The sequence below is a fragment of the Gamsiella multidivaricata genome (assembly GCF_025024155.1).
Source record: "Gamsiella multidivaricata strain RSA 2152 chromosome Unknown BC939scaffold_23, whole genome shotgun sequence".
NCBI classification, from domain to species: Eukaryota; Fungi; Mortierellomycota; class Mortierellomycetes; order Mortierellales; family Mortierellaceae; genus Gamsiella; species Gamsiella multidivaricata.
The window spans coordinates 141,673-167,705 of record NW_026251731.1 but is presented as its reverse complement, the minus strand read 5'-3'; the positions used below and the strand labels follow the sequence as shown (position 1 = coordinate 167,705).

Genomic DNA, 26,033 nt, shown 5'->3' with positions numbered 1-26,033 from the left:
AAATGGCTCTTGCTCACCAGCAACCAAAAAAAAAAAAAAAAAAAAAAATTAGCACTCCGAAGAAGAAAAACAAAAGATGCTGGGGACTAAGGATCTGGCTGGGTGTCGGACCCCTGCGGTTTGGGTTCTAAGGGGGCCCTCAAAAAAACATATAAACACAGGGCGTCCTCCGCCGCTTCTCTTTCTTCCCCTCCCCCTCCACCATCCCCTCCTCACCTCCTCATTCGAGCGATTCATTCTACTCATCCCTCTCTCCACAATCGGAATGTCTCTCGTCTCAGTCGCTTACGGACTGTCGGTGGCGACCATCGTCCTTTTCGGTCTCGGTGCCCTCTTCCTTGCCCGTCGCCGCCAGCGCATCAAGGCCGATGATACCGAGTTCTTCTTGACCGCCCGCCACTCCATCCCCCTGCGAACCATCGCCTGGTCCTTCTATGCCCAGGGTGTCGGTGCTTGGTGAGTCCTCAGGATGTTCGCTTGAAACAGATACGAATGACAGCATTCCGCCCCCGTGCCCGTGGAAGAACTGAACACTAACCGGGGCTTGTGCTTATATGACGCGCTTCCAGGGTCATCTTCTCGATGCCTGCTTATGTGGTCTCGGCAGGAATCGTCGGCCTGGTTGCCTATGCTGTCTCCTGTGGTCTTCCCATCATCATCGTCGCCCGCGTAGGCGCCATCCTCCACCGCAAGTACCCCGACGTCCTCTCGCTCGGCGATTTCGTCCAATGGCGCTTCGGAACCGTTCCCACCATTATCGTCACCCTCGTCATGCTTTTCAACATGTCTATCGCCCTCTGCGCCGAGTACACCTCGATCGGAAACCTCATGGAATTCGTCATCGGCGGCTCCCGTCTGCCCATCATCCTCTGTGTCGCCATCGTCACCTCGATCTACACCGCCGCCGGAGGTCTCTACGTCAGTATCTTGACCGACGTTGCCCAGGGTGTCTTTGGAATCGCCTTGCTGGCCGTCATGGCCATCTACGTCGCTGTCACCTACCGTCCCGAGAGCCTGCCCACTCCCCTGCCCGAGTTACTCGGTCCCAACTACTGGGGCTGGGCTGCTGTCGGCGCCATGCCAATCTCCATGACCTGCGCCACCATGTTTTCAGAGGCTCCCTGGCAGCGTATCTGGGCATCCGCTGATGAGAGGGCTTTGAGGCGTGGATCTATCTGGGGTGCCCTGGGTTTGATGATCGTCTGCTTTCTGTATGGGTTCGGTGGATTCCTCGCCATTTGGGCTGGCTTCCCCTCGTCTTCAGACGATGGTTCGACTGCCTTCTTTGACCTCCTCGGCGCTGGACAGGCCACTGCTCCTGCATGGATCACCATTTTCGCCGCCCTCTCAACCGTCACCATGAACGAGGGCTGTGTCGATTCGATCCAGAATGGTATTGTCGACACCCTGGCCTCACGTTTCTTCCGTGGAAAGAGCGTCTGGTACCCCCGTGTCCTCGTCTTCTTGATCAACGTCCCTATCGTCTTTGTTTCGCTCAAGGGCTACAATGTCATCATCCTGTTCTTGATTGGCAACCTGGTCTGCACCATCTGCGCTGTGCCACTGTTGCTCGGATTGGTCGACAGTCTTGAGGGCTATGTTACGGGCTGGTCCATGGTTTTCGGAATGATTACTGGATTCTTCTCGCTCGTTGTCTTTGGCTTCCTGAAGCTGGGCAACATCGCGGACGGCATGCACTATATCTTTATCGAAGCTTACGATTGGCCCTCCTTTGTTCTTCCCCTGGTTTTCTCGGCCATCGGAGTCTTTATTGCTGCTGCGATCGAGGGCGTTATCCGCAAGGCCTGCGGCTTTGCTTACCCGGTCCCACTGAGGGTCGTGCCCCAGGATCATGCGGGGCATACGGAGAATGCTAGCATCGGCTCGTCTGGTGATGTCGAATACGGTGCCGATAAGCCTGCGACTGTCGATGGCAAGCAGGAGGTATTTCTTGAGGCCACCCCTGCCCCGGTCAAGTAAGCGGCCAGTGCATCGGCGACAGGGAAAGATGAAAAAAGCAGTGAGATTCAAACCTGGACGTGCCGACCCTCAGCCCAATCATGCCTCTGCTGGATCCAGTGGGAGCAACTATGGGACCTTTGGCCAGGTAAACTCGACTTGAAGACTTTCTTTTGTTTCTCTTGTCTTTGTTTTTTTCTTTGCTTATTTCTATCGCCGTTATTCTTCAGTCGAGTACTACTTCTTTTTTATCCTTTTAATTTTTTCTTATGCTCTTGGAGATATGTTTATGCCTCCATGATGGCCTTGTTATTTTTTAATTCGTCTCATTTTTTTTTCTTGGAGTTACTGTATGTTGGACTCACGAATAGCGTAAGGGGTGCCCAGGTGTTGTTTTTCACTTGAAAAAGATTCACCTGAGCTGAGATTATACCCTAACTACCAGATAAGGATAATGCCTGCGATGGGAAACAATGCGCTATTTGTTGAAGCAATACTGCATATCATTTTTTTTTTTCTATTTTACATTCTTTGAGTATCTTCTACTTACTTTTTTGTCGCGATGCTCATGGTTACAATCTGATACCGAATGGTTGCCGACACTTTTTTTTTTTTTTTTTTTTTTTAAATTGATTGTCAGTCTTCTTATCCTTGGTGACCACTCAAGGATATGAAAGCAACGATTTTACTTGTCGGCAAGGCACTTTTCGTCAATTATCAATGCCTTTTTTTTTTTCTTTTTTTACTGTGCTTTCGTATTTTTATTCTTTCTTTGTGAACCTTGGAGCATGGACCATATTCCGCGAGGCTTTAGCAGGATTCAGTCAGTTTCCGTAGCGATTGTCGACACCCTTGAATTTAGGAAAAATAAAGATGTTTTGTCCGCAGATGCGTCCGGTTGCATTTCTTTAACCACATGCGACAAAGAAGGATGTTTGCTTATGCAAATAGGCTGGGTGGATGGGCGATGCTCGGTCGAAAAAAGGAACTTGCTTCGCCCCGCGCCAACCTTCTGAAAATTCCCTTTTTCGACTGGTGCGTGACTGGCGGGGTGCTGCACGCTTTTATTAGTCTCGGTCTCACCCGCGCCTTTTGGTTCTTCATTCCTCTCCACTCCACATTCCATCCATCCATCCCCAGCCAGCCCCTTCCTCACTCTCATCGATTACTGATCCACCACACACCAGCACTATCTGATGAGCAAGGCCCTAGACCCGCTGCGGCGGCTGGTGGTCCAGTTTAACGCTCGACTCGCCCACATCAGGGCGTTTCCGACAGCAAACACCGCTCCACCACCGGCCCCACCCCACCACCTCCATGCCCCCTCCGTCCCCTTCTCGAAGCCGCTCCCAGCCTTTGGCCAATTCCAGGTCAAGGTCCCTTACCCATCCCATAAGGATGGCCCCGTGCTCTTGGCACACCTCAACCGAGAGTTCAATTCGTTCGCACGCAACCTCTTTGTCCCCGAACCCGTTCGTGTCGCAGCCGTCGATTATGCCTGTCGCTCTGCAGGTCGTCCCCAGATTGCTTCGCTCCTCTCGAAGGGATCCCAGAGGATGATCCATCATCAACCCCTCAGGTTCGCGGTCCCACATGGTTTCGCCAAGAACATGGGCGTCTTCTCTACCCGCGGGTTCAGTTCTGGAGCCACAGCCTTCCAACCGGCACTGAACGGTCCCGTCAAGATGATGGCGCAGATGTATGCCAAGCCTTTGGGTTCGTTGCCTGCAAATTCCCAAAAACTTTCGGAGAAGGATCACCATCAACAGTACCGACTCCGCACCAAGAAGAGACAGGACCGAAACAAGAACCGAAGCGGCGAGATCAAGAAGCGTACGACTGAGAGCCGTCTCTCGAGCTCGACCATCCGTGCGTTCCTGAACCGTGCCACCCTTGTTGAGCAGCAGCACCAGATCCTGTCGGTTTCCGGTGCCGCCAATGTGCCTATCACAACTGCCACCGCCATCTCGCTCGCCAAGGTTGCCGGCAAGTCTGTCGAAGCAATCCAGGAACTTCCCAAGCTGAACTGCTCCGAGTCCTGCCCGACAAATGTCGAGATGTCCTTCTTACTCGATGCCTCGCCGCTCTGGCATCTGGATACGATGGTCTCGGCTCTGCATACGGATTCCCTGCGGGCGCCCAAGGAGCTCAACGGAGGGTTTATCGAGAACCTGCTCGAGATCACCAACGCCCAATACCAACACTTCCTCGAAGTTTCGGCCATCCTCCAGAAACTGGTCCAGTGCCCCGAAGCACGCGAGATTACGTTGGAAGGATATGAGCTTCGAGTTTATTTCGTCGGGACGACCTTGTTTGATATGGCACAGTTCCTGAAGCAGCTTGGAATTGACCCCAAGAGCCCGCACTTTGACCTGGAGGAGGTGTATGTAGATGAAACTATGGCCCGTGAACAGTACTTTCCACAGGCGTCTGTGAATGATTACTATGCGCCGTCGTTGTCCGACAATGAGACCTGGGATGAGTGCAGCAGTTTGCAGAGCTCGATGATGATGTATACGGATTCGGAACGGAATTCGAGTGTATCAAGTTTTGCGACGCTTGAGGACTTACCGGAGCAGGAGAGTCCATGGGAGGGCGTCGTTCCCGTCGCCGATACTGCTGACGAAGCCGAGGATATCGAGACTGAGGCCGAGGCCGAGCAGGAGGCACAGGAGGTCCCACAGGAGCAGGACATTGATGCGATGATGGAGATGACGGCCTCTGCTGTTGTTGCACCTGCGCTCTCCGCAGATGGTCTCTTCCCGGGCGAGGAAGTTGTGAGTCCATGGAAGGGTGCTTCGACGGCGATAACTGCAGCATCGATGATTCAGGAATCGACCGAACACTTGAACGAGCTGTCGAGCCGGATCTTGAACTCGGCGGTGGTGAGCGAAGAGTACTTTGACAACATCCGTGGGTTCTTGGATAGCATTGAAGCTGTGCATCGACACTCGGAGAAGCTGTTTGGAAGCCCTGCTTCGCCATTCTGAGAGCGGCTGGTGATGTAAAGCGCCATTTTTTATGACATTCTTCTCTACTTTATGGATACACCCACCCCACCCCGCCCCACCCCCTTTTCCTTTTCCTCTCCACTTTCCGACTTTTCTGTCCTCTCCACCACCCGTTAATTTTCATAGTCATTGTCCTTGCGTGCACGAACGTGATGATTTTCTTTTATCAATAAATACCAACAGAAATAATTTGCTCCGCATGAAAAAAGATGCTGTTTACTGCCACTAAATCGACATGGTGTGGCTCCAAAAACTAATTGGCCAAGCCCAGCACTAATTGTCCAAGTCAAACTGAGCCAGGTGCACATCAAAACCCCTTTCTCCATCTGCATTTGCTGCGTAGCAACCTGTGTCTGAAGGCCTTCAAATATTCAGCCATGTCCTTTGTTTTCACACGCACCATTGTTCCATGATGAAAGCTTCTTTAATGCGGCTTTCACACCAAACGCCTTTTTTTTTTTTTTTTTCCTTAACCACCGGTTCTGACGCTGAAGGCTTCTCAGCACCAGGGATTATGTTCGTCCTTTAAAAAGAAAGAAAAAAAAATAGTACTCTTTAGACTTGATCCGTCACGACATGCGCACACAGAGAACTCGTTGTTGGTATGTCGTTAAGCTTTGATTTATGGTAGCAAAGACGAAACACTGGTAGTTAGTTATTGCTTTACTTTTTCCTTTTCATTTTTTTCAAACAGGATTCTCTACTTTCCACTCTGCGCTGAGATGTTTGGGCTGAATCCTCTGCAAGAACTCCCATCTCCATGTCCGAATAAACTCGCCCACATTCCTCCAGCCCTCAGGAGCTGGGACCAATGGGACCGCGTCCTTCCATGCCTGGATCGTTCCTTGAGATTCGTCCGCATCATCGTAATATTCGAGAGAGGACGCCATTATCCGTGCTACAACCAATTGGCCATGCTCCATGTAGTCCGGTCCTCTGTAACTTGCTTGAGCAGATAATGCCGCCTCCAGCATCGTCCTGTCCAGTTGCGTTGAATGTCCTGGTGGAGGCATTGGGACATCTATAGATGATGATGCGTCCTTGGATTTCTTGGGTGTTTCTGAGTTTGATGCTTCTGTCCTGGGAGGTGTTACCGGTATTGTCGTCCCAGGACTTGCATCCATCCCCGTGTCGACCTCTGGCTTTATTTTTTTCCTGCTGCCTTCATCATCATCGGTTGTCAAGTCCCTTTTCAGCGCTGGTGACTCCCTCGTGTTGTGAAATACTTCCTTTTGGGTGCTGATCCACCAGTCGTAGACACTCTTTTCCAAAACCTTGAGTCGATCCGGTGGTATCACATTCTGCTTCTTGGCTTTCATTTTCCTTTTCGGTTTCGTGTCGAGATCCGCTAGTTGAGTGGCCGACGACTCTGTCTGTGTGCTTTCCTCGATCGCCTCCTGAGTCGGTATCGATATATTTTTGACATCTGCCGCCATCGATTGCTGTTCGCGGTATTCATTCCATTGCCGGTTCCAATCGGTGATGACGGCGCCTGCAGACCGTTTTGCCACTCCAGCGTCGTGATCCTTTATCCATCCAATTCCCTCCAGAGGTATATTGTACAGCTTCACAATCTTCTTCCTGACAATAGCAGCCTCCCGATCCCAGTGCGCATTGCACTCTGGACATGCCACAACGATATCGTGACTGGAATGGCTCTTCAGTCTGATCGGGAACCATTTCCGGTACTGCTCCGGTACGACATGTAGCATCGTCGCACCCACCTGGGCCGTCTCCTCTCCACAGATAACGCACTTGTTCTCCCGCTCTTCCAGATGATACGGATCATTAACGCGTCCTTGTCCTGCCGGTGCAAAGTTGAGGTGGATGGAGGTCGGTGAGAGCGAACGCGCGAGATCGCGGCTCAGGTACCAGTTAGCACGCTTTTGTGAACAGCGGAAGATCAGGTTCGAGTCCGGTGGGGCATAGACCGAGATGTTGTCGTAGACCTGGGCGTTGCTCTTTCGAAAATGCTTCGGGACCTTGGGCTGGACTTTTTTGGCTGGCTTGGTGACAAGATCGATTTCGATATCAGACTCGGAATCAGAGTCTTCAAAGGCCATGTACACTTCGCTCGCTTGTTCCTTTGGACTGTCGGATGTGCCTCGGGCCATGCTGGATAAGGTACCTGAACCGGCTGCTATTCCTGTCCTGACAATTGTTTTTGGCGAATAGTAGCAACCGTGAGCGGTTGCGACTGGTGTGAAACCTGATAGGGTCGAATATGGCTTAGACGTAATCCTTCTCCAGGCAGCTGTCAAGGTCGTTGCGACTATCCTCTTCATGAACTAACTGATGCAGAGAGGTTCAGCCTGTATTCGGGTTCCAATTGCTCCTGTTTGATTTCTCCCTATCCCCGTAAAAGAGCTGCGTCAGCGGTGCTGAATGACGGCTCTGTGTTGACGAGAGACGACCGAGCCTTTTAGAAGTGGGAGTCCTTCTGTTTCTCTGGATGGGATGGGATGGAATGAACAAAGGGATCTTTGGTCAATACGTGGACGGACTGGAATCTCTCGTGTGCGCGGGAAGAGGATTAACTTGTTAAATCTTATTTTATAGACTTCCTAAATATTAAATTTCATAAGAGATTGATTTCCTTCCCTCTTCCCCAGCAGGCACTCTACCTTGCAGATTAAGCACAGCTGCAGCATTGACAAGAGGAGGGGCTGAAACTGGAGTTGAACAACAAGGCTCTTGGCATGTGTATAGTTTATATAAATTGCTCTAAAGAGAAAGCCTGTGGCTCACGCGTCGGAACCAAAGCTCCACCCTGACCCTCTCCCCATCTCCATCTTCATGTTTCTGTGTAAACATTTTGAGGACAAAGGGTAGCTTGTTGCGTTCGCTCCGATCAACCCTTTTATTATCCTCTTTATCGCTCACCGTTCTCGTTCTCGACACAGTTTTTTTTAGTAATAGTTAGTAAAAATTGATTAATAGAAGTTGATGTAGATAGATTTGAAGAAGTGGCGGTCCGGGCAAGAGAAAGGAGGTCGTGTAACAGCAATGGTGCTGTTTCCATTAAGTCCCGACTGGGCGACAGATAGTCGTTCTTCAACAGCACCTCTCTACAAATACAGCGCGCCTGATGCATACCAGCAAGGCGGAGAAATACCTTCTTTTTCATCGAGATGAATGGGAATACTAATGGAGGAAAGATAACGAGATGGGGATGGAAACGAGAGATTGAGGAGTAGAATATCTGTGTTACTGCGTAACCACCCTTCTGTCCCCCCGTTTTCTCATCCATTCCCCGGGGGGCTTTCACTGAGTAAAAAAAAAAAAGAGAGAGGTCAATTGGAGTTTTCATTATAGATATCGTATTGCCCCACCAATGCGTAGTTGATGCGTGGTGTCTGTTATCGTCGGTGGGGTTGCAGTTAAAGCTGCAGTTGCGGTTACAATTGTAGTTGTAGTTGTAGTTGTAGACGCGGTTGTAGCTGTTCACCGGTGGTGTCCGTATGCGCTTGGGGGATTGTTTTTGCTGCAGTAGATAGCAGAGGGTGTGCTGTAGATGTGGTGTACCATGCTGTGTTGCCATTGCACTGACACTTGCACTTGCACTTGCACTCCCACGCATCCTCTTTCCAGGCCCAGTTGGCATCTGCGTCCAAGTGTTCGCTATTCATTCATGTCCGTGTATATCCATTCATACCCACTCATACCCATTCATATCCATTCGTATCCATTCGTATCCATCCATATCCTGAAGAAACTGGACCTCCTTCTCTCTATATTTCTTACACACCGCTGCTATCTTTCCTCTGCTTTCCTTTCCTTTCCTTTTACTTCCTCCTTGTCCTCTGCATTCCTTCCTCTACCTCCCATACCTTTCTTCGCCTTTCTTCCCCTCACCTCCTTCCCTCTATTACCCTTCCCTCCCCCTCTTCTTTACTCTCCGCTGTCCCCTATACCCCTGTCGATCACCCTGACCCACGCGTGGCAAAGAAGCACACCAGGCACAGCAAGCACGTCTGATCCCATATATCCATACTTCTCAATAGCACCTTACATATATCCATACGCAATGCTCAAGGCCGCAGATCATGCGGTGTCCCAGAAGCAACCTTCAAAGGCTGCCAAGGAGAACCAGCCTAAAGCTCAAGGGAGCACTATCAGTCTGCTCAAGGCTACCTCAAAAGGCAAGTGATTATATTCAACAGCACATTCTTAGGTTGGTGGCAAAAATACAAGGCAGATGATTGGCTCATATTAAGACCACCACACTTGGTTTTCACCGCCGCAGTGTTAGCTTTCCTTAACCCTGCAGGACGTAAGAGCAACTCATCCAATGGTCCCGACCACGAAGGCCGAACACCCGAGTACCCGCCTCTGGACCCCAACCTCCTCTTCTCACAGACCACTGCTAGCAGTGCTGCCAGTCGACGCGGCCCTCAACATGATGCTTCAACGGATAGTTCCACGGTCGAACAATACAAATATCTCTTCCGGAACCGACCCCTAAACAATAGCAACCCACAGCTTCAGCAGCCTCAACAGCACCAAACCTCTCATCAAACAAAGACCAAGGAGTACACCCGTAGCGAATCATCAACGCAGCAAAGTCTTTCTGCTTCTAACTCGACCTTTCAAGACTCAGCATCGGTTTATCGCGCACAGAAGCAACATCACGAACTTACAGGCAATATAAACTACAAGAACCAGGAAAAACTCTTGGCTAAGGAGCAACTCAGGATCGTACGCCGTAACTTGAGAGAGTGTTCTCCAGATTCTATGTATTTCAAGCGATTTGCACCGATTGCGGACGACTGGCGCAACTTCCTGCCAAGTAGGGGCATGGAGGATGAAGAGGAGAGTGACGATGACGAAGTCGAAGGGCGCCCCATTGAGAACAATCCATGTATCGCTCAAGATGGTCTTTTTACCGCCTGGTGTGGAGTGCAAGACTATCACATTTACGATGCGCGTCTAGAAAATGGAGATGACTCGGAATATGAGTACTCGCTCGATGAAATTGGCAATACGAAGGACGTGTTTGAGTCACCCGCGACAGGTAACGAGCATTTGTCCATGAAGACAACATATACAAGCACTCGGCGACTACCTGCCAGTCCGTCTTCAACATCGTCCTCTGTGAAGGAACTTCTACGAGAAGAGGAGCCTTGCCAGTTGATTTCATCCACAAGTCTCGACGCGACCAGTCTGAGGAACGCGTCTGAGGTACATCATGGCCTTTCTGCGGATATCGCTGAGAAGGACACAGGCATGGAGTCTGGTCGGAGTTGTATTCCCAGATGCATATGCAATTCGGATGACACCGAGGCGAATTTTGCAGATGCCGACGAAAGGAGCATTGATAGCATTTCTGAAAGAGAGATGGTCCCCAGACGTGCAAGAGGTCCTAAGACTGATGGTGCCCGAACAAAAAAACCCCGTCGGCGAACGAGAAAGCCTGGGGCAGAGAAGCAGGTTTCGATGGAGCAGCAGCTCAAGGTCGAAGGTCAGTCCAAAGGCCGTCGCGTGCGATCCAATGATATCAGAAGATTAGACGTCACCTACAGCGGCGGCGAGAGGCGTTGTAATGGACGCCATAAGTCCTCTGGGTCAAACGGCAACATCTACACCCAGCAATCCCAGGAACAAGAAAAATTCCATGAGACGAGACTGGAAGATATTGTTAAATGTATTGAGTCAGAATTCTTTCTTTCCCTGGATAACTGCGATGAGGAAGAGTCTGAGGATTCGTTGACGTACTTGGTTTCGGGACATGAAAATAGTGGCGACGATCTACCCGAGGAAAGCGATATGAAAATAGTAGCTCGGCGCACCCAAGGCTTGTATCCAACTTCCCATCCCATATCCGTATCTCAATCGTACGAAGAGTCGGCCTCTCCGAGCTCGACTTTGCTGAACTCGAGCTCCGATTTCAGGGTGGATGCTCCATCCCTAATAATGGACGATATGGTTCGTGAGAAGCCTCCACTATATGGGCTTCACAAGCAGGATCAACAGCTCTACCCGCCCGCGACGTCGATGAGCCTCCAGACGCAGCAGGCGATCAAATCAGCTTCTGCTGCGGCCTTGGCTGAAACTATGGGTTATGTTCAGAAGGAGGACGAGGCGCACGACAAAATGAACGTAAAGACTACAGATTGCAAGAATCATAGCAGCTCCCGACCCTCGCTTACCCTGCAGACCATGGTCCATACATTAGGCGGTATTGCTCCCGGTGCGTTGAGCGCGTTTGAGAACAGGCCTCTGGTATCACAATTTTCGTTGACAAAGTGCAATTCAACCTCTAGTCTGTATATCGACAGCACCATGGCCAAAAGCGATGTCGACGGGACTTTGCGCGCGTAAGTCATTACCCATTATTTTAGTCTAATGCTAGACGTGCGTTTGAGGAACTAAGTAAGGTCCTTACTAATCAGCATTTTTTATTTTTTTTCGGTCGATTGAAAATAGTGTTGCCAGGGTGCTGTATGACAAGGTGCTCGAGTCGCACCAAAAGAACGACTGCCGGACTGAACGCATCGTCAACTCTTCCTCTTACGTGCCATCTATGAGCGTTGTCATGACCCAAGCCGATATCTTTGAATTTATGCGGTTCATCTTTGACTGCGGCCAGGTATATTCCAAGCTCGCTGTTTCACTCTCACTTTCTGTTGCACTCGGCTGAATGCAACACTGACAGTTATGCACTATCGAAAAATCCTCTTGTTTAGAACCTAGGAGCTGAAAATGCAGTTATCACTTTGATCTACGTCGAACGCATGACAGAGCTTGGAAACCTGTCTTTCCATGCCATCAATTGGCGTCGACTCCTCCTTGGCGCCTTGATTCTCTCTATCAAGGTCTGGGAAGACCTTGCGGTCTTTAACTCGGACGTCTGTGCCATTTTTGAAGGTCTCTCCGTCAAGGACGTGAATGCATTGGAACGTTTCACGATGGCAAAACTACAGTACAACGTCTCTGTAAAGCGATCCCTGTACGCGGCTTATTACTTCCGATTGCGAGATGTTAGCGAACAAGAGCATAACGAGCATTACGGGAAGCTAACTCTGAGCATGAGCCAGCGTGATATGCAAGGCGAAAGTCAGACGACGATAACGGCTACCGACAGCTGTGTGAACCGCCCGAGGCAACAGAGATTTGGTTCTTCGAGCAGGAGAGGAAGTAGCACCACGATGGGCGTTGGTGTCGGTAACGCCCAGGGCATGATGGGTAGTGGCAGCAGTGGCCTTGCAGGAACCCACCACTCCAAGGTTCCAATTGGACCTGGATACCGCAAATGGACATTGAAACCGCTCAGCGTACGGGAGGCAGACCGACTGGAGGCCCGATCGAGCCTTTATAGCTCGAACACGATGATGGAGGAGCACGAGCGGAAAGACGCAGGATGCTGCTTGGATGAGTACTCGACTGCGACGCCAGAGGAGCTGCAGAACCTTTCAGTGACTCTCCTTGCGGCGTCGATGCGTACTATCCCGTCCATGGCGTCTATGTCGACAGTTGTTGGCTCGATGACGGGCCAGAGCAATAGCTACATTAACAACGGAAGCATTAAGACGATGTCGACGTCGAGTTCTATATCATCCACGGCAACCAAGGTTGCTGGATCAGCCGCGGATCTTGCGAGTAAGGAGGATGGTGGTGATAATGATGGCGCGCAGACGGTCGATCAGCCAAGGAGGACCCTGCGATTGAAGAAGAGCCGAAGCGATTTCTTCTTTCAGAACACGACGCCAGCTTCCATTATGTAGTTTCAATTAGACTTCAAGGATTTAGCAACTATACCCCTAACATAGAGCGCACGGATTAATAATACAGCAGTGATTGTAAATGTTGCCTCTTAGTTTCTTTTTTTTTTTTTTTTTTTTTTACTGAAATGTGAAGAGCAGTTTATTTCCATATAAAGGTAATACCCATCTGCACAAGGCTGCCGATCATCACTGCGCCGAGCAGCACAGTGGTGCTAATGACCATGCCCTTGACGACTCTCGAGCCCTTTGGATACATCGCCGTCGAAAGGCCTGAGGACGAAGATCCAGCAATTGTGGACCCGTTATCTAGCAAGCACTCTACAAGACTCTCCCGTAAAGACTGTGTGGCCTTATTACTCTGTCTTATCGAATACAGTAGCGCAACAAACGCCTTGAACGCATGATGGCCATCCAAATGCCGCGCCGGGACGATATTCAAGACCGACAGCGCCAACGAGAACGACATCGTGTACCGAATCGTCAATAAGATCGCGTTTGGGAGCCATAGTGGGAGGAATGACCATCGAGACTCCATGGTTGTCACTTGTACAGCTTCCCAGATATCCTTCGGATCACCCTGGTACACAACCACATGTTCGCCTGCCCGCGAAGGTATTGAATCAGGTTTGAATCCTGTTGTGTCTGTCGTTTCTTTCGATTGCATCCATGACGGTGTTGAATAGTAGATGCGGACCAAGGAGCCAGTCCTGTAGGCGATGAAGGGGCGATAACAGGTGGTACCGTCTTTGCAGGTTGGATTCCGGGGAGTGCAGCGGACAGGGTTTGGGTTGGCGAGGATGTCGAACGCGGGGAGGCATTGCCCATTTTTGGCGAGGATTCTTTCGCCGAGATCGTCGGAGAGAGGTGTTTGTGAGGGGTCTGAGGGGTCGAAGGGCGTGAAGCATGAGAGCGAACTGTCCTTGGAGTGGCCGAATTGTGTGTCCGGGGTGAATAAGCAGCAGTCCGAGGGTTTTACTAGTTACGATATAGAGGGTCGATAGATCGATACTGTTAGCACGAGGAACGTTTTGTCTTGAGGGTTTGATCCGCGTCAAATGGAAACAACCTCAAACGTATGGCTCACCGAATAGGAGGGTGTTGGGTATGCAAAAGCCGGAATCCTGGGCTGGTGATACGTGGCCATATTCTGATGCTGCTGAGGGTAGAAGGGCGTTGGACCAGATATTGAGGGGGTCGCCCTTTAGCAATGTATCATCCAACCTCGTAATGACACTGCCGGGTTTCAACACTTCAGAGAGCGGGGATACCTAAATGGTATTCACGCAGAAGCAGCATGCTCAGTAAGAGGCCGTTGTTTTCAACACAGCGGGTTTGCAGATCAAGTCCTTACGCAATTTCATCCGCATCCACTTACTTGAGCGACATCGACCACGCTGATTCCATCATCCATGTGCTTCCAGCCGATGAGTCTGAATGACAACTGTAGTGCGCCACTAGATAAAAAGATCCATGCTGCGAAAAATAGAACCGCATTGTGCCAGACGCCTGCACAGATGACTCTTAGTTGTTGTAGGGGCGACATGATCGCCAAGGCTCGCGACGAAATATCGACAAAGGCTCCGGGGTATAATATGTACAAGAAGATGCCTGTTGATGACACTTGTGTCTTTTCTCTAACAGGAGTTTGGTATGTTGGAATGATCATTAGGCGATATCGATCGCTTGTGAAAAGAAAGAAAAGCAAGAGAAAGCTCTTGTCAAGAAGGCTTACCGAGCTGCTGCAATGGCGTGCCCTGCTTCGTGGAAGATCCCAGAGATGAGAAGCGCGATCAAATAATATGGAAGGTGCGAGATGGGTAAGGTGACACCTGGGATCTAGAGAATATGAACAATGCTTTCATTCAGCATCCTTGAACGTTCCTTGGGCCTCCTGCCATTATGCACCTTAATCGTTTCCATGTAGCACTTACAACTGGCACAAACACCATCTCGTTTTCCGATGCATCCGTGGAAATAGCCGCCGTATTGGAAACCGCCTTCGTATTATCGCCCAAACCACGTTTCCTGAACCGATTCAACGATCCTTCCACGTCCTGCTGGCGTCCTCTGACAGACCCCAAATGATGGCTCTGATTCTGATCCACGTCTACTGATCCTAGCGGCCATAGTGTCCAGATCGCTGAGCCCGCCACTGCGATCAACCTGATGGCCGCATACATCAGCAAAGCGCATCCGGCGACCATGGCCACCATGCCAAAGGCGACTCCAAGACCATACCAGACTCTCCAGAAGCGCGCCAGTCGGGGTGAATTGCCGAGTCGGAAGAAGAAAGAGTTGAGAGTCGTGGTTGAGAAACGGATATAGAATGGCTTGACCAGTAATCCGCTGGAAGGCCCTCCGGTTTTGGAGGTTCCTCCCGGTGATAGTTGTCCCGATCCTGAGCTTGCAGTTGTTGATATTGCTGTAGGGAGGAGCTCGTATTCCTGCGGAGGGATAGTAAAAATAAGATAGAGGAAGGTGTTAGGAACACACGCTCGGATATACATTTTTACGCTAGAATAAAGAGCAAACGCATAGGTAATCTCAGGAAAGAAGTCAATTGTTACGAACAGGACCACTGCCTGGGCCGACGGGCAAATTGGGGCGGTTCAGGAACCGCTGTAGAAGAAAGAGAAAGGCATGGATGCCGAACCAGGTGACGAGGAACGGCACCAGTAGTTGGGCAAGTCCCATTCGAAATCAGTTCTCGGAAGCCGTTGTGAGGGATCGCGTGTTATTCGTTATGAGAAGGAATAGAAATGTGCGCCTTTGGCTTCGAATGTGTCCAAGGCAGTTGAGGATGTGTCGAGAATGAATGAGGAGTTCGGCGCTTTGGTAAAGTCGGGCTGTTGCTGTTTGCGGGGAAGGACGTTGAGTGGATGTCCTCAGTGGGGTAGGGGGAAACCCTCAGCGGACGACAGGCTTAAGGGGAATCCCTTTTTTCTATGTTTTAAAAAAAAAGGCGCACCCAATACACCAGTCTTTTGCCAAGAGGAAAGAGCATCAACAGACTGTCCATATGAACCTGCAGCAAGCTGGCAACAGTCGGCTCCTGTTTCTCGACTGCTTTGTGCGGATAAGGATAGGTGTACTCCGCTGGACGATCGACTTCTTGACACAATGATATGCGTTGACACTCCACCGTCCTCGTTGGCCAAAGTTCATGCCTGGCGCGCAGTAAAAGGTATTTACCCTGGAAGAGAAGAGGTTGAGCAGAGGGTGCGACGGATGAAAGAGCGATGGCTGAACAGGCACTCGATCGCGTGAAGCACAAACACCAAGCAGAGGTAGCCGAAATAAGGTTGGATCGGCCGCAATCTGAACGGAAGAAGGCAAAAACTGCGGATTTCTCATTGCAGCGCTCCTGTATATAATGCCTAACACATAGCCAACCTTCAATTGCAACCGCTTTCTCCGTTCCTTTTCATCCTTCTTCAAATGAACACTACAAACACCACCTTCATCCCAAAGGGACCGCCACAGACGCCACAATCAGGTCTTTGCCCGAATTCTAGTTCAATGGTATGCCAATTCGAAAGGAGTGTACATGTCAACTATGGCTACAAAAATCTGCTTCGCCCAAGTGGACACTCACTTACATTTCCCCTATTCCCGTCTAGTTAATAAGTGATCCATGTTTCCAGAGAATGTAAGACTCTACATGTATTTTCCTGCAACTCCACTCTCTCTTTTCACTCTAACTCACACTTCCATCCTCTCGTCGCCATTTAGATTTCTCTTGACTCTGCCCGCCACACTCGCCTGCATCCTCTTTGCGATTCGTCTCCACTGGCTGGTACGCCATGGAAAACAACACCATCTTGGCAGGACCGCCTGGATCTACTGGCCATCCCTCTTTCTCATGCTGCTCGCATGCTGTACGCTCCTGCACTCGCTACTCAACTCGCCAGAAACCTCAGACTTGTCCGTCTTGCTTGCCCCCGGGTCGATGTTCATTGCATGGGTCAGTGCCTACTCCATGATACCTAGTTCTATCTATAAGGCACCACTATATTTAGTCTCAAGACTGAGCGTGCAAATGTCGATTTTTTGTTACGAATAGGTGCTGGCGATCGTATTGAACCAATTTGAGTCCAAGTTCTCTATCCGGGCCTCTGATTCAATCCTCGGCTACTATATTACCGCGATCATCGGCACCGCGATCGTTCTCTACACATCCGATCAGAATTATCCCGACATACCAACAACATCCTCATCCATGAGCTGGTATCTCGGCGCTCTCATCCTTGGGTTTCTTATCGAGGCCTGGCCAAGAGAAAACACCCGAGTGCAGCGAAACTCTGATGCCAGTGTCTTTGAAAAAGCGAACCTGCTCTCCCGACTATCCTTCCATTATATTCAGCGGATCATGAGCCTTGGGTACAAGCGCCCGCTATTGTTATCGGATATTGTGGATCTAATGCCCAGACGGATCAAATCAGAGAATGCGTACGCCGCCCTCGGTGTGACCTGGACGAAACACGAGGCCCAATTCTTAGCCCTGCCCAAAGGTCAACAGAATAAGAGGCAGTCATGGCTCCTACTGAAGATCATTGCTGCAACCTACGGATGGATCGGATGGGCACCCATTGTGCTCTGTCGTGTAGCATCTACAGCCCTTATCTATCTCCAACCCGTACTTCTGGGCCGCATCCTCGATTTTATGCAGTCTTCAGCTTCGAGGTCCCCACAGCCACTGTCCACTGGTATTTTGCTGGCGTTCTTGATGTTCATGACCTCGCTGATGAGCTCTGTCGCTGGCGCGCAGCTCACGCAATTGAATGCGGATCGTGGTATGGAAATCCGTTCGGGACTCATTGGATTGATCTACAGGAAGGCTATTCGACTATCGCCAGAGGCGAGACGGACACAGACGACAGGATCAATCACCAACCATATGTCTGTCGATGCTGAGAAGTGGACAAGTGCCTTGAATACACTACCTCAGTGGATTTCAGCGCCGATCGAGCTGACTATAGCGCTTTGGATGCTTTACTATCAATTGGGATGGTGCGCTCTGGTGGGATTGGTCACGGTCGTGGGATTGATGCCTATTCAGAAGAAGGTCTCGGTCATCTTTTCAGATATCAAAGACGCAAAGTTGGCGGCGATGGATAGTAGGATTCGACTGGTAACGGAGCTTTTCACTTCTATTCGCACCATCAAGTTGTATGCATGGGGTAAGTCTTAACTTTCGATTGACAGTGTCGATGGAAGATCAAAACAGATATATTAATCTTTTTTTTTTTTTTTTTTTTTTTTACTATTACTTATTCTTAGAGGACGCATTCAAATCGAGGATTGCAGCATACCGCGATACCGAGATGGCTGTCCTTCGTCGATTCGGCGTTGTCTACTCGGCCATGACCCTCACCTTCTCAACTACTATGTTTATGAGTCTGCTCTCCTTTGGAATCTTCGCAGTAGTCGGTGGACCGGGTGGTACACCCGGCGAGATCACCCCACAGATAATCTTTGTTAGCTTGACACTCTTTGGCCTTTTAAGCAAACCCATCTCCGCCTTCGACCATCTCTTGAGCGACACGACTGCTATTCTTGTTGCCACCCGTCGTATTCAAGGCTTCCTGTTGTCCGAAGAACTTGATCAGTATCCTGTGAAACGCGGCACCGATGGACGTGCTATTGTTGTGAAGGATGGTGTGTTTTCGTGGAGCAAGCCGGTGGTAGCGCAGACAGAGGAGCAGCGCCTCAGAGAAGAGAACACCCCACTTTTGAGCGCTTCAGATCATCAGGGAACACACTCAGAACCGACTCTCAAGGATATTAATTTCGGCGTGAAAGCTGGATCGCTAACAGCAGTCGTGGGTCGTATCGGACAAGGAAAATCTTCCCTCCTCAGCGCATTGATAGGGGACATGTACCAGTACCAAGGCTCTGTTCAGGTGAACGGCACAATTGCATATGTCGCTCAAGAAGCCTGGATCATGAACTGCAGCGTTAAGGACAATATCCTGTTCGGCAAGCCTCTGGATCAGGATCGTTATGAACATGTGCTAAGGGCATGCTCACTTTTGCAGGATCTAGAGATCCTCCCAGCGGGCGACCAAACCGAGATTGGCGAGCGCGGAATCAACCTGTCTGGAGGACAAAAACAGCGTATTTCACTGGCCCGAGCTGCGTACCAAGATGCGGACATCTACTTGTTGGATGATCCTCTGAGTGCTGTCGACGCCCATGTGGATCGACAACTCTGGCAGAACTTGATTGGACCCAGCGGTTTGCTCAAGGACAAGACACGGCTGCTGGTCACCCATGGACTCCACCATCTGAGCGAGGTCGATGAGATAATAGTCTTTAAGGATGGAACTATCTCTGAGTTGGGCCACTTTAACGAACTCACGGCTGCACACCAGGGCTTCTATATGTTTAACCTCGAATTCGCGACAGCTAAAAAGCGACGGCAACACACAGTCAGGAACCACTCGCAGGACGACACCAATTCTGGAAGCGACGCAGAGGAGCATACAGACGAGGCCGCTGTTGTCACAGTATGCCATGACAAGAAACAAGCAGACAATACCAAGGGTGAGCTGGTTGCAGACGAAAATATGGTCAAGGGCGACGTCGGGTGGAAGATGTTTATGGTCTACGCGAAGGCTGCATCATATCGCAACATTATATTGGTGATCCTCCTCTACATCCTGGTCGAGGTCGCCCAAGTCGGCACCAGTTTCTGGCTAAGATACTGGTCTGACGCTTCAGGACAGGAAAAATATACAGTGACCCAGTTCCTGGTGATCTACGGCGCCTTTACTCTGGCGTACATGGCTTTCAACATGGCCTTGTTCTATGTAGCGAACGTAAATGCGGCAATCATGGCAGCGCGTCACTTGCATGACAGGTTGCTGAACAATCTGTTGCATCAGCCCATGTCGTTTTTTGATACCACTCCGTAAGATCTTCACTGGATAGTCGATATTCAGCACCACGCTTCCGCTATGCATTATATTAACTAGTGCTTTTTTTTTTTTTTTTTTTTTTGCTTCCATGTTGCTAGTGTCGGCCGCATTATCAATCGGTTCTCAAGTGATGTTGACGCGATTGACGAAGTCATCATTTGGAACTTCATTGATGTGGTTTATTGCCTGGTGGCCATAGGAGGCACAATGGTTGTGATCTCGATCTCGACACCGCAGTTCCTTTTCGTCGTCCCACCTCTCACGCTTGCCTATCTGTATATCCAAGACTATTACATCCATTCATCCCAACCACTCAAGCGTTTCATGTCTGTCTCGAAATCGCCTCTGTATCAGCACTTTAGTGAGACGCTCGCAGGCGTGTCGACCATCCGCGCCATGGGAGCAACGTCACGATTTGTTGGAATCAACGGAGAAAAGGCGGATCTTGCGTCCGAGACAGCACTCGCTTTCGGAATGAGCGGCCGCTGGCTTAAGGTACACCGAGATGGATTGAAATTTATGAAAGCATGGAATCAGTTTTTGTCCAACCTGTTTTACCAACATTTTCCCCACTTTCATTTTTTGCGATAGGTGCGGCTCGAGCTCTTGGGAGCATTAATCATCTTGGCAGCCGCACTACTGGCCGTCCTCAATCAGGGTCAGCTGAGTGCCAGTGTAGTCGGTCTTTCATTGATGTACGCGACGTCGATCACATTAGACATCACCTACCTTGTTCGAACGTGGAGCGAGATGTCGAACCAACTCATATGCGTGGAAAGGATTGAGGAGTATACGCAGCTTAGGCAGGAAGCTCCTGCGCAGACCGGTGTTTCACTACCCCAAAACTGGCCAAGTCAAGGTCGAGTCGTGTTCCGGAATTACTCTGCGAGGTACCGTGATGGCCTGGACCTAGTTCTCAAGAATGTGTCCTTTGAGGTACAGCCAGGCGAAAAGATTGGCATCGTCGGTCGTACAGGAGCGGGCAAATCGTCATTGACATTGGCGCTATTCCGAGTGATCGAGGCTGCCAATAGCTACTGGGAACGCGAAACTCTGCAAAGCGGCTCTGTGGAGGGATCCGAGTGCCTTGGCCATGACGTATCTGGAAATGGAGATTCGATCGAGATTGATGGGGTTGACATCGCGACTCTAGGACTACAGACTCTTCGTAAGCACCTGTCGATTATCCCGCAGGATCCTACACTATTTGCTGGGTCAGTACGCTCGAATCTTGATCCACTCACTCAGCTTGAGGACGCCGAACTCTGGAGGGCTCTGGAGCGTGCTCATCTGAAGGATCATATCTCGGCTCTTCCGGGAGGATTGTCATTCGAGGTGGCTCAGAATGGCGAGAACTTTTCGGTGGGCCAGCGAGCATTGATCTGCCTCGCCCGTGCATTGCTTCGAAAGTCCAAGATTTTGGTCCTGGATGAGGCGACGGCGGCGGTGGATGCAGAAACGGACAAGCTGGTTCAGAAGACGATCAGGAGTGAGTTCAGTGATAGGACGATCCTGACTATTGCACATAGGATCAAAACAGTGATGGATTCAGACAAAATTTTAGTGCTGGATCAAGGGCGGGTACACGAGTATGCGCCGCCTAGAGTGTTGATGGAGAAGAAAGATAGTTTGTTTTACAACTTAGCGAAACAAGCGGGAGAGATCTGAGATCTATATACCTTATCATAGAAAAGATTGAACAAAGACATTAGGAAAAAGCATTCGACCATTTAGTCAAAGATCCGAAGTATTCTTCTACTGCCTGATTGAAATGGGGCCGGAGAAAGCAGCAATATGCTGTTCGACTAGAGAAAGTAACAATACGCTTTCGTAATCTCAGGGATTTGTTCCTGCAGGGTTCCGTCCAAACGATGCCGCATCAGTCAGGGGGTTTGAGAGCGAAAACTAGTTATCCATCAGCTCTACGGAGGCTAAAGGCCCCCTAGGAAGGATAGTTTTATCCTACGACGGTTCTACGGTCGCCTATATCACCAATTATGGAATTTGAATGATGATCATCCCCACAAGTTTCAAATGCGAGGAATATCCGCCGCTGGGTAGCGACTATTAGATTAGCAATGGTATTATTGTCTTTTATGAAAATCACCTCACATTTCAAGTGGGATATCTCAACACTACCACTAGATATACGTGGTCAAGCGCCGGCTCATTCCTAGACACTCTCACTTCCCATCACGAACGACAGGCTTGAAGCACCTGCGTTCTTCATACTTGGCACATCCCAGTTGGTGGTCACTTGCTTATGCGAGTCACACACAAGGTCTCAACACGAACCTTGGGCTCTACTACCCTGCTTCTCTCCTCTTGGACGACCGGGTCGCGTCGAGCGTCTCCCGCCCCTCTTCTCTACCCCTCCCTCCCCACTCAGTACATTTTTCACTATCTCCTTCCCTCCTGCCATGGAACTTGATGATTCTACGACCCATGGCCCTCTGCCCTCTGCAGATGATGACCTTCCTGTTCAAGGCAGTTTGCTTCCAGTGCACCGATCCACAGACCTGGATGACAGCACCATTCTTGATAGCTTGGCTCGTATGCAGATAGAGCAGTTGCTGCTGCAGGGTCTGGAACAGCTGGTATGCATCTTTTCTGGTACTTTGTAAGACAATGTTGGCTCATTATCCCGTATACTGACGCGTCCTATGCTCGTGTATGCAAATATCTTAGAGTGAGGCGTTGAAGGCTGTGGAGATCAACACAGAGGCCGAGAATGAAGTCGATGAGCATATGGCCGACGAGGGCAATGATCTCGTAACAAATGATGGCGAAAAAAGCCGCGCAAGCGACAACACATCTAATGCTAGAGATAACTCGATCAAGGTGTGTATATTTGTACGTCATTGCGCCTCTGGTTGCGAATATCGATGACAATATAGCTGCATTTTTCACACAGCATCTAATGCACCAATGCATTTCATTTTATAGCAACTGAAGGAAAAAATCGCAGCAGGACTCAACGCAATAATGCTGAACGGCATGCGAGAAGTACTGTTTCGTGACCCATTCATCCAACGCGCTGCGGAGCGGTATTTGCCTGAAAGTCCGCTCCCTCCTGCACAATACGCGCTGTTTTGTATCCTAAATGAGGATAAAGTGCAGTTCTACGTTGCTACTGCAGACTTCCTTCCTTGGCTAAAGCAGCATCAATTAAATATCCATACGAATTCTGTTTGCCACCTGCGGGAGGAGAACGAGGATGATATCGCCACAAAGATGATCTACTTCTGCCAACGCGCCGGCATGAAGAGAGAGCACATGAATAGAGTCAAAGGAGGACTTTCCGGCAAGTCAAGAAACCGGAAGAGTGACATGAAGACAGGGTGCCGGGTCAAAATCAGCGCGAGGTTGGTGAAGAAGAAAATGGCAAGCGGCTTGATGGAGGACGCCTATTGCATCGAATACAAGTATGTGCACAACCACACTTTAGGCAGTCTGACGGACATCGGATCCCGACAAAAATCGGCTGCTATCAAGGCAACAATCAGGAGCCTCATTATGCAAGGATCGACAATACAAGGGGTCATGCAGCAAATGACCATGGATTATGAGAAGTTCACTCAGATTGTGCGTGGAAATGGGCAACAACCCATGCCAGACGATCTTATAACATACGATGATGTGTACAACGTCTGGCATCAGATCACCACCGCAGCAATGAGGAAGGACCCAGACCTAACTTTGCCAGCTATTAAATGGATGGGGGAGTTTGAGGCGAACAATGGGTTTACATTTTATGACCGGAACGACAGGACCAGCGGCGTATATTTTGGGTTCTCCTCGCAATGGCAGTTGGAACAATTGAAGGCTCATGGACGGGTGCTATGCTTCGATGGTACACATAATGCCTTCGGGTACGCTTGCTTTATTTCTCGCACACCACCGCCTTTCGCTTCTCGCCATGCAGAGCGTACTAAGGGTTACCTTTACCATCCATTCTTTAGACATAAGACGAACCTATTTACGCTGGTCCTAAAGAACAGGGATACAAGGGCTGGTGTCCCTGTTTCCTTCCTTCTCACCAAGAGCTGTGAGATTCATATCCTCGTAAATTGACTGAAGGCCCTCCGAAGGCGGATGAAGGACGTCTTCTCTCTGCCCGACCAAGAATACGACTTCAAGTCCAACGTAGTTGTCGCCGACCAAGGTAACACAGAGGTCCTAGCTGTCAAGAGTGCGTTTCCAGCCGTGCCTTTACATTATTGCGCCTGGCATGTATTAAAGGTATGGGAACGCGAGGTCAAGTCCGGGATGAAGGGCCTTGATGTCTACTCCGCTGCGCGTAGACTTGAAATAAGGTCGGAGGTATGTGCGCAGACTCGCAGACCTGTATACTATGTTTTGAAATATATCCGGTGTTGACCAGGAACGTTCCTGATACCATTCTGTCTTGCTGTTGCTGAAGGCCAGGGCCGACCTCTGTGCCATCTTGTACGAGAAAGACAAGGCAGCAGCATTGAGCCGAATTGCAAACTTCCGAGAGAAATGGTCGAACTATGAAGAGCTCCTCGTATATTTGGACAAGAACTACTTTGGCAAAAACATGGCTGACGCCGAAGACAAGCAGAAACATTGGATGATTTGCTACCGTCAAGACGTGTCCTACTCAAGCATTGATACGAACAACTACACTGAGTCCTGGCACAATATCCTGAAGTGCCATTTCTTTCAAGACAAGCAACAGCGAAGAATGGATACCGTGATTTACGTTCTTGCGGTCATGGCTGTCCCACACTTCCAGCAAAAGTGCATGCGGTCGGTTGTCAACGTTGGCCGAATGAGTCCTGTGCAGAAAAAGGAACTCCAGCTGACTAACGCGGCCTTGGAGCATCTGAGGACGAGATCGGCAAGGGGATACAGAGACGACTATATCAGCCAAAGCTCTGACACGATGCTCATAGTGGAATCCTTCACTCGTCTTGGGACAACGTACGACGTCGAGATCAATTTTAGTAAAACCCCTACCGGGCACATCATCCGCTGCACGTGTGAATATTTCCGCTCATATACCACCTGCTGCAAGCACATCGCTCTGGTACAACTGGAATTGTCTCCGATGAGGTTTTACCGTGAAGAACAGTGGGATTATGAGGCACAGTTTGGGCTAGACACGTTCGAACTTGCGCAAGAGGACCAGAAGCTTTCCGACGATATGACGTTGAATGAGTTCAATCACCTCGCACGACGTTTCACGGAGCTGGAGACATTGCGAGATCGAACAGCGCTACTACCTCACAAAGAGAAGCTGACAGATCTGATGCGACAAGTTTTGGCCCTTTATGAACCTTCTTTTCGTCCACAGCCAGATCAAGATCTGAGCAACAAACGGCGCAAGCAGGGTTTCTAGGAGCTTTATAGAATATAATGAGTGCAATACAAGAAATAAAAAGCGTACTGAGGAAGTAACAACGGTAGATTCACGCGCTGTGGGGTAAATTCATGGCGCAAAACCAAAATTGTTGGCCAGCAGCCACCGAGGGTACGCAGAATTTGATATTAGGTTTTGGGGTTATGCCTGTATAAAAGGAGGATCGAAGCCAGCGGTCTTTTGTTCCTTGTACCAGTTGAACAAGAAGACCGTTGTGCTGATCACTCGTCACAGTGTGCGTGGTTGTGCGTTAGACAAATTATTCGAGCATTCAGATTGGGAGTTTCCTTACTCCATACAACTGTAAAAGAACTATCTCCAAGCGCAACACTATCTCCAAGCGCAACAAAATCTTGTTAAGCCACTGAAGTTCAGGACGAAATGTTCCCCAAAAAATCAATCCTTAGAATCAAACGCATGATTGGGGGGGTTTTTTTTTGTCCCCCGCACAAAATCCATGTGAAGCCTTTCGCCTGCGTAACTGCCTCCATCACCATCATCTCCCCTTCAATCCCTAGGCGGTTTCTACGACGCGTAGCCTATGTCTGGACGGAAAGGCGTATCTGGTCCTGCTGGACCCTATGTTCCCGAAGAGCCGGTCGTCACGCCTACAAAGACCACGCCCACCAAGACCCAGCTTCTAAATATTTCACCCAGGAGAAGCGCGGCTGCGAAGCCATCGACGATGATGGCGTTGAGATTTGCCTGGCCGAGAGTGGCTTCAGGAAGCGTAGACGCGAAGAATAGAACGAAAACAACTTAATTTTAAAAAGGTTCGCGATGGGAGTAGCTCCATTGAAAAATATATTACTTTTCTTTATTAGACACTCGGCGACTTTGCGTTCAAGAGAGCTTATGGTTTTTATATAGAAAGATGTGGAACTTTATGCGCATCGTATCCTCCATTAGAAACTCCTGCTTTTCAGAGAGTATGGGTGCTAAGGTGTTTTAGTGGTGCTGTTCATTTTAGAAAACACACCCCACGCATTTTCTATGAAACGGTATTGACAAACTTTACTTACTAAGTGAGGAG

At 49.7% G+C, this 26,033-nt stretch overlaps 7 protein-coding genes across 7 annotated transcripts; 5 read left to right on the top strand and 2 right to left on the bottom strand.

Annotated features, from left to right (window-relative positions):
* Positions 1-379: 379 nt before the first annotated feature.
* On the top strand, positions 380-1,824 carry BC939DRAFT_378096 (uncharacterized protein; the record flags this gene model as incomplete). The annotated part of the gene is made up of 2 exons (XM_051551709.1): positions 380-456; positions 570-1,824. Coding segments are annotated over 2 exons (1,332 nt in total), but the record flags the coding sequence as incomplete, so codon positions are not given.
* A 1,248-nt stretch (positions 1,825-3,072) lies between these two features.
* Positions 3,073-5,159, top strand: BC939DRAFT_447542 (uncharacterized protein). The gene has a single exon (XM_051555102.1). It carries the CDS (start codon positions 3,156-3,158, stop codon positions 4,947-4,949), a length of 1,794 nt encoding a protein of 597 aa, XP_051413522.1. The 5' UTR covers positions 3,073-3,155; the 3' UTR covers positions 4,950-5,159.
* A 285-nt stretch (positions 5,160-5,444) lies between these two features.
* On the bottom strand, positions 5,445-7,545 carry BC939DRAFT_447540 (uncharacterized protein). Its single transcript, XM_051555101.1, has one exon. The coding sequence runs from the start codon at positions 7,253-7,255 to the stop codon at positions 5,657-5,659; it is 1,599 nt and encodes a 532-aa protein (XP_051413521.1). The 5' UTR covers positions 7,256-7,545; the 3' UTR covers positions 5,445-5,656.
* A 4,094-nt stretch (positions 7,546-11,639) lies between these two features.
* Positions 11,640-12,766, top strand: BC939DRAFT_118670 (uncharacterized protein). Its single transcript, XM_051549980.1, has one exon. It carries the CDS (start codon positions 11,705-11,707, stop codon positions 12,692-12,694), a length of 990 nt encoding a protein of 329 aa, XP_051413520.1. The 5' UTR covers positions 11,640-11,704; the 3' UTR covers positions 12,695-12,766.
* Positions 12,767-12,821: 55 nt separating this feature from the next.
* On the bottom strand, positions 12,822-15,575 carry BC939DRAFT_447536 (uncharacterized protein). Its single transcript, XM_051555100.1, has 5 exons — positions 14,626-15,575; positions 14,427-14,530; positions 14,070-14,328; positions 13,779-13,962; positions 12,822-13,669 (listed from the first exon to the last, which is right to left on the bottom strand). Exons 1-5 carry the CDS (start codon positions 15,199-15,201, stop codon positions 12,834-12,836), a joined length of 1,959 nt encoding a protein of 652 aa, XP_051413519.1. The 5' UTR covers positions 15,202-15,575; the 3' UTR covers positions 12,822-12,833.
* Positions 15,576-16,108: 533 nt separating this feature from the next.
* BC939DRAFT_486667 (uncharacterized protein) lies at positions 16,109-21,339 on the top strand. The gene is made up of 7 exons (XM_051559333.1): positions 16,109-16,216; positions 16,315-16,343; positions 16,427-16,658; positions 16,758-17,874; positions 17,975-19,607; positions 19,713-20,109; positions 20,206-21,339. The coding sequence occupies exons 1-7, from the start codon at positions 16,133-16,135 to the stop codon at positions 21,280-21,282; spliced, it is 4,569 nt and encodes a 1,522-aa protein (XP_051413518.1). The 5' UTR covers positions 16,109-16,132; the 3' UTR covers positions 21,283-21,339.
* Positions 21,340-24,058: 2,719 nt separating this feature from the next.
* Positions 24,059-24,433, top strand: BC939DRAFT_389662 (uncharacterized protein; the record flags this gene model as incomplete). Its single annotated transcript, XM_051551891.1, has 1 exon — positions 24,059-24,433. A coding segment is annotated over one exon (375 nt), but the record flags the coding sequence as incomplete, so codon positions are not given.
* Positions 24,434-26,033: the final 1,600 nt, after the last annotated feature.